The sequence below is a fragment of the Felis catus genome, chromosome E1 (genome assembly GCF_018350175.1).
Source record: "Felis catus isolate Fca126 chromosome E1, F.catus_Fca126_mat1.0, whole genome shotgun sequence".
NCBI classification, from domain to species: Eukaryota; Metazoa; Chordata; class Mammalia; order Carnivora; family Felidae; genus Felis; species Felis catus.
This window is the reverse complement of record NC_058381.1, coordinates 16,544,914-16,552,838: the sequence shown is the minus strand read 5'-3', so window position 1 is coordinate 16,552,838 and position 7,925 is coordinate 16,544,914. Positions and strand designations below refer to the sequence as shown.

Below are 7,925 nucleotides of genomic sequence, written 5' to 3'. Positions count from 1 at the left end.
TTTTTAGTTCACTACATAAAAGCAGTTTTATTATAGAGATTAAACAGAGAGACTCTGAGGCCAGACTCCCTGGGTTTGAGTCCTGGATCTGTGGCTTGCCAGCTGTAAGACCTTGTGCCTCAGTCTTTCATCTTTGAAATGGGAATGATGATAGTACCCACCTCAGGATGGCTGTGAGGATTAAATGTGTCAACAAATGAAAAGGGCTAAGCACAGTGCCTTTAGCTCTGGCCCTGTGGACATATCCTGTCCTGGCTATGCTCTATCTCCCTCACTAGACTCTGACCTCCAGGGGGAGGAGAATCTCTTATTCAGCTTCCAGTCCTCCTGCACCCAGCAAAGCAGACCTTTCACTAGAATGGGTGTTCCATAAATATTTACCAAGCTGAATTTGTATGTATATGGATGTTTGTGCCAAATAATGTGACATTTACAAATTCATGTTCTATGCTGTGCTTCAGTTACTTTTAAGTCTTTTCAAGAAAGTAGTTACCAAAGTCAACAAGGCTATCCAATAGCTCTGCCTTGTTTTTAAAAATCCAGGTCATTACTGCTCTGCTTCTGCGAACAGGAAGCCTTTTCACCTTCAAGCTTTTCCTCAGTTTCCTCATTTGTGAGGCCAAGACTCTCCTTGTCGGGGAGGAGGAAAGGGACACCTGTCACAAGGTTCAAGACTTCTCTGGGACAGCTGGAGGTATCTAGCTGGAGGTTTCCTCTCCAGTGAGCAGTGACCAGGGTTAGGAGCTTTGAGTTTCACTTCTAACTTCTGGCATAGGGTACCTGATTAGAATAGAGGCTCCAGACCTGAAAGAGGCCTGGGGATTCCTGGAAGGGCGCTGACTCAAGTAACATCACATTGTCTTGCACTCAGGCTTGTTTATTTACATTTCAAGTCTGCCACACTGGGTGAGGCTACCAGAGTGAGGTGGCAGGAAGAGGTTTCAAAGGAGAGTGAAAATAGTAGAAAAGGAAATATTTGATTAGAGGTTAACATGTCCCCTGGGGCTTCTTTGATTTGGATTATTGTAAAAGTGCATAGTGTAATGATTAAGCACTCCCCAGGGGGAAGTGGTCTTTGTACAGAGTTGGGGCTTATGTTCCTGATGAGTCGCAGCTGCTGTGCATGATGTGGACTAAACCAAATGGGGCGTGGAGGAGAAAGAGGCATTCACAGGACCTTTCACAGCGACTGTGCTAAACTCATCATCTTCACCTAAGCCTGCACTTTCTCCTGTTCTGTATCTCGGCGAACACCTGCCAGGTTGCTTAGGCTGTAACTTGGAGTCAGCCTACAATCCTCTCTCTCTGTCCCCAGATCCTGTATACTTTCTCTCCTGAAGGTCTTTCAAATCCATTTCCTTCTCTCCACCTCCACTGGCACTGCCCTTGAAAGGTTAAGAGCTTCATCACATCTTCTTGGATTATATCTTTCTTACAGGTTTCTCGGTCTCAGAGTCTTAGGCCTCCCACTCCATTCTCTGTGTTACTGTGAAGGCGATTTTTCCAAATTAAAATCCATCTAGTTTAAAATCCATCAGTGGCTCACCATGGTCTTTTGGATTAAATGCTCCCCAGAGCCTAGCTTGTGAGGCTATTCGGGTTCTGGTCCTGCTTCTCTGGCCTGCATCCTGTCAGGTCACCTCCACACCTGTGAGTGCCTTCAGATCAGTAATCTTGATCTGCATGCAGTCCTCAGAACATGCAGTATTTGCTCTCAAGCCTTGCAGCTTTCTGGGCTTGCTCCTCCTGCTGTCCAGAATTCCTCCTCTCCCTTCCAGTTTCTCTTCTCCTTTTCTCCTCCTCAGGTTGAATGAGATTTCCCTCACCTGAATATCTCTATTGTAGCACTATCACCAACTGTATCTGATCTCTATCTTACCAGCACCTAGCTCTGTCATACAGTAGTTACTCAATAAATATTTGACAAAGGAATGAATTAATTCTTCACTAGTCATATTAGTGTTCAATCATAGTTCAAGAAAGGGCCTTGAAATGCCTGGCTCTGAAAGAAGGAAATACAACACTTATTGCAATTATGTTGTAAGATGAGTAGAATTTCACACTTGATAAAAGAATTGTGAGGTTTTATGTTTCTTCAAGCTAAAGTGACTGAAGCTTATTTAAAAAAAATTTTTTTTTAATGTTTATTTATTTTTGAGACAGAGAGAGACAGAGCATGAATGGGGGAGGGGCAGAGAGAGAGAGAGAGAGGGAGACACAGAATCAGGAGCAGGCTCCAGGCTCTGAGCCATCAGCCCAGAGCCCAACGCGGGGCTCGAACTCACGAACCGTGAGATCATGACCTGAGCTGAAGTCGGACGCTCAACCGACTGAGCCACCCAGGCGCCCCTGAAGCTTATTTTAAAGACCAGTTTAAAAGGCCCTTTCTCTAAACGATAAAAACCGTATTATTTGCCAGCTTTGACAAAACCTTAAGGAGTTCAGGAATTGTACTCACCAAGCGATTCCAGAAATGTCATACCTGCTGCTTTGAAAATGTCATTCTAAGGCCACGGTTAAACAAATAACTTGTTCAGGAATAAGTGTGAGAGGTGAGAAAGTGAACTATGAAATGAAATCTCCCTACAGAGGGCTGAGACCAGCACACACAAGAATTAGTGGCAGCGAAATAGCCTGGAGTGACACCAAAAGACAAAATATACATTATACATTATTACACATTAACACAAAGAGAGCCTACTACCTAGCAGATTTCCATTAAACATAAGGGAGACACCTCCTGTCAACACAGAAACTAAAAACTGGAACGGACTGCTTTGTGAGGTGAGCTTCAAGTGCCCCACTGTCTTCAACAGCTTACAGGGCACCGGGCTCAAGCCAAGGCAGGGCGGCTCCGGTGGAAAGCGTGCAGGGTGGAAAGAGCTAAGGCGTCCTTCGGCTCTTACAAGGTTGATTCTTTCGAACCTTTTGATTTTTTTTTTTTTTTTTTGAGTCCTTTGATTCTTTGGAACCTTTTGATTCTTTCGATTCTCGGTTCTAAGCGTTAAAGCGCAGCGGGAGATAGCTGCAACAAAGATGGGAAAGGAACTAATAAGAGTACTCAGAGAAAAGCGGGTGAGAATTTAAGCGGTAAGCCATAAAGGAGAGATCGGACGAATAGAGGAAAAACGGAGTAAACGCAGAAGAGGAAACGCGGAGGAGGGAAAGCGAGCGAGAGGAATCTTAGTGAAGGAAGAGAGCGACCAAACTCGTCCGGGACGAGAGGAAGGCACGCCCAGAGGGGGATCTGGGGCTTTAAGGAAAACCCCGCCCTCTGCGTGACGCCACAGAAGGCCCGTCCACGATTGGCTGCGGCCGGAGGGCGGGAGGGGGTTGCTAGGCGCGGAGGGGATCCGGCGGGCCCCCGCCTCCCGGAGCCCGGAGCTGCGGGAGCGGAGCAGGGGTTAGCCGCGCTGCTGGAAGATGGCGAGCGGCTGGGACGCGCGGCCGCCCTGGCGGCCGGGGCGCCTCCCGCTTCTGCTGTGCCTGCTCCTGCTGCTGCTGCGGAACCCGGCCCGGGCAGCGCACATCAAGAAGGCGGAGGCGACGACAACGACGACCAGCGCGGGCGCCGAGGCGGACGAGGGCCAGTTCGACCGCTACTACCACGAAGAGGAGCTGGGCTCGGCGCTGAGGGAGGCGGCGGCCGCGGGGCCCCCGGGCCTGGCGCGCCTCTTCAGCATCGGCAACTCGGTGGAGGGCCGGCCTCTGTGGGTGCTGCGCCTCACCGCCGGCCTGGGGCCGCCGCCTCCTGACGGCGAAGCGGGGCCCGACGCGGCGGGGCCGCTCCTGCCGGGCCGGCCGCAGGTGAAGCTGGTGGGCAATATGCACGGCGACGAGACCGTGTCGCGCCAGGTGCTGATCTACCTAGCCCGCGAGCTGGCGGCTGGCTACCGCCGCGGAGACCCGCGCATCGTCCGCCTGCTCAACACCACCGACGTGTACGTGCTGCCCAGCCTCAACCCCGACGGCTTTGAGCGCGCCCATGAGGGCGACTGCGGCCTCAGCGACAGTGGCCCTCCCGGGGCCAGCGGTCGCGACAACAGTCGCGGTCGTGACCTCAACCGCAGCTTTCCCGACCAGTTCAGCACCGGCGAGCCCCCTGCCCTGGATGAAGTGCCGGAGGTGCGCGCCCTCATGGACTGGATCCGCAGGAACAAGTGAGTGTCGTGAGCCTTCTCCTCCCACCCCCATCCACGTGGGCCCCCACGGGCAGGGGCTGGGGCGGGCACTCAGTAGACACTCAAACAGTGCTTGCAGGCCTAAGGGACCAGGGTAGTGAAGGTGGAGAGCGACACGCCGTAACCTGGACAGGGCCCAGGTCGCTTAGCCTCTTATCCCGCTAACAGTCCAAGAAGCGCTGTCTAGAGGCTGTCATTTGTTCAACGCAAAGAGCTCTTTGGCTGGAAGAGAGACTCCTTTCTGACATTCTGGTCCGTGTTGTCACAAGACCATAGAATATGAGCAATAGAAGAGAACTTAAGGATAACTTAGGTCAGCTCACTCATTTTATAGATAAGCTGTCGCTGTTGCTGTTACTGCTGTGGGCACCCTGCTAAGTAAGCTCTTTCCCTGGGCTGCATGATCTCACTTTATGTTGGCCACAACCTCATGCAATAGACATCATTAAAATCCCTGTTTTGCATATAGAGGAAATTGAGGGTCAGATTGGTTAAGTAATTTCTATGGTGGGAAGTGTAGCTGGGACTTAGATTCTTTGACTCTTTGTCAGTGCTTTTAACAGCTATAGAGGGAGACTGCAGCCCAATAATGATAAATGACACTCCCTGGGTCTTCTTGGTTATTTGACAGAAACTGGTCCTCTTCCAGTCTTTACCTCTGACTCAGCTAGGGAGCATATGGCTATGGCTGGAGAACTTGCACAGAGCTGGCATCTTCATCTGTGAGCTGCTTCATTTTAGACTCTCTGGAAGGTTTCTGATGCCCTTCGCACACTATTAGTGGGCCAGGGCTGAATGGCTAATTGTCACATCTAATACATACCATGAGTGTTATTAAGCACTATGCGGGATGTAAAAAATTAAAAGCATGAGGACCTCAAGAAAATAGTGTGTAACAAGAGAATATTACAAATACATATGAGGTGTGTTTATATACCCAGTTAAACTTTACAGGAATTGTTCCTACTGGCAAAATGTGTGTGGGCTGCAATAATAAGGATCCTCTGTGGAAGAGGTAGAACTTGAACTGCGTCTTGAGAGATGAGTAGGATTTTCAGCAAAAAGGAGGAGGGGAGGAATAAAAGGAGAGAGAACTTACTCCAGATGGAATAATGTCTGGAGTGAGCATGTACTTCTTCCCTTTTCAAGCATCAGCTTTGCCAGCATATCCCCATTTTTGTGTCTTTCATAAGGCTTGTGAATAAACAGTTACTTGCCGTCTTGATTTGAAGATACAAATCTTCTTGATTTGACAGATACAATAAAGGTAATAATGAACAGAGAAGTTTCTCTGTGGGAATCCTCGCTTCTATAAGATTTCAGTACGTATAGCAGACCTAGAAAATTCATAGGCATTATGACAATCCTACTTTTTTTTTTTTTATCTTCCACCTTTGACTTTACCCCTCCTTTTGAGCTCCCTTGTAGATATTTAACTTCACATATATTCTGGGAAGATTTTTTTTTCTTTTAAAGATAACCATGTCATGATCTCTGAACATTTACCTAAGAAACATGACTTTAATATATATATCTTGTTGTCAGAAGCTGGGGTGGCTGAGGCTTTCCTGAGATGATATATCAAATGCGTTGTTTGCATTGCTTAAATGAAAACGCCCCGTCATGACCCTTGCAGATATGATATGAATTCCATGATGAGATTTTTCTCTTCAGTGTTAGTTCTGCGGTGGGTGACCAGAAATGAAAATGAGCTTTGCCTTGGTGCAAGTCACCTTGAGGCTATACCAGAAGCTTTAAACTTTAAAATGTGGAGCCAGAAATTTGCTCCCTGGTTAACTTTTTCATATTACAGTATTTAACAATTATAAGTTGTGGTTTGGGCTGGTTAGTTCAATGATTGGAGCTTGTGACGATTTTGAGTTCATCTGTGTTTGTTGGTATTATGCAGAAAGTCATTTTGTTCTGTGGCTATGGACTATCCCGATCGTACCCAACCAGGTTTCAAACACATAACTCTCATCAGAAGGGAAAGTAGGTGACTACCTACATAGGGCGTACATGAAAAGTACATCCATCCATCTTCAGCTTTCAAATATCAACTCAAAATGCATACTCTTTAATGATAAATTAATAATAAAGGACACAGATATGTGAATAAAATGAAAAACACAAGCACACACACAATTTGAGATGATGCTTAGAGTTAGCTTTATGAATTGGAAAATTAAGAACTGAACACATTAGTCTGTATGGGAAAATTACCTTTTTCAGTGTATTTTCTGAAATCATTTGAGTAATTTTTTTAAAGTTTATTTATTTTGAGAGAGAGAGAGAGAGAGAGAGAGAGAGAGAGAGAGCGAGCTAGCATGGGGGAGGGGCAGAGAGAAAGGGAAAGAGAATCCCAAGCTGGTTCTGTGCTGTCAGCACAGAGCAGAGCCTGATGCAGGGCTCCATCCCAGGAACTGTGCGATCATGACCTGAGCTGAAATCAAGAGTCAGATGCTCACCCGACTGAGCCACACAGGCACCCCGAGTAACTTCTTGATATGCTACTCACCTAGCTATATTAGAAATAGATTTTTGTTGCTATTTTGGATATGTAAGAATTTAACACTTATTTCCGTCTGCTTAAGAAAGCGAATTTTCTTTGTTTCACTTTATACTTCATCCAATAGGTATTTTTGTATTATTGGTAATTGACACATATACTTAGGAAAATATACAAGGTTTTAACCCCATTATTAAAATAAAGATTTTATAGTTTTCTTCATCCCCATTTTTGAAAGCACACTAGGCTTCTTTAATTAAATATACCTGCTTAGACTTATATAGGAGATTAGCATATAAATGATTATTTGGTATGTTTGTGAAAAGCATTATCTTATTGCTGGGGGTGGGTACAATTTACTTTTGAGGAGCTTGTATTATATGTACAGTTTCCTGAATCTTGAGAATTTAGTTTATCAGACTCAAGTCCTCTTAATTTTTAAAAGGTATAGGGTTATCCGGAAAGCATAACAGAGTTAACTTAGAGATTAACTTTTAAATATCTATAGATTCTTGTTTATAATATTTATATTTAGCAGCTACTTTAAATCTTATGCAAGAAATAATATATGATACTAAAGTCAAGTATGAAAAACACTTAAAAAATGATTTGAATGGAGCCATAAAATACCTTTCAAATAAATTGGATTGACACGCAAAGTTGGTTTGATAAAGACTAAAAGCGGTAAATTTCTAGCTACTGTAATAGGTATCACTTTGTCTTGAAATCCTTATAAGAGTAGCATTCATACTTTTAAGACTACGTAAGTAAAATAAGGAAGATCTAATAAGTGAATTTTATCCCTCAAGTAGATTGCAAATATTTTATTCTACAAGTATTTGGTTAGGCCTTTTTTTTTTTTTTAACGTTTATTTATTTTTGAGACACAGAGAGACAGAGCATGAACGGGGGAGGGTCAGAGAGAGAGGGAGACACAGAATCTGAAACAGGCTCCAGGCTCTGAGCTGTCAGCACAGAGCCCGATGCGGGGCTCGAACTCACAGACCATGAGATCATGACCTGAGCCAAAGTCGGCCGCTTAACCGACTGAGCCACCCAGGCGCCCCGTGGTTAGGCCATTTTAATATTTCTGAAAAGCATTGCAAAAAAAATTCCAAACAGTGAAAACTGCATTTAATAGAGAATCTTGGACTTTAAATTTTTTTTAATGTTTATTTATTTTTGAGAGAGAGAGAGAGAGAGAGAGTCAGAGCACAAGCAGGGGAGGGACAGAG

General features: G+C 45.3%; 1 protein-coding gene across 3 annotated transcripts in view; it reads left to right on the top strand.

The window, feature by feature from the left end:
- The first annotated feature begins 3,356 nt into the window (after positions 1–3,356).
- The window catches only part of CPD (carboxypeptidase D), an 82,357-nt gene continuing 77,788 nt past the window's right edge, over positions 3,357–7,925 (top strand). For 2 of the 3 annotated variants that reach the window (XM_011289068.4, XR_002148963.3), the window contains exon 1: positions 3,357–4,160. In XM_011289068.4, the coding sequence (XP_011287370.4) occupies positions 3,424–4,160 (737 nt within the window). In that variant the 5' untranslated portion in view covers positions 3,357–3,423. The remainder of the gene's footprint in view (positions 4,161–7,925) is intronic. The other variant, XM_045045377.1, reaches the window with a different exon arrangement.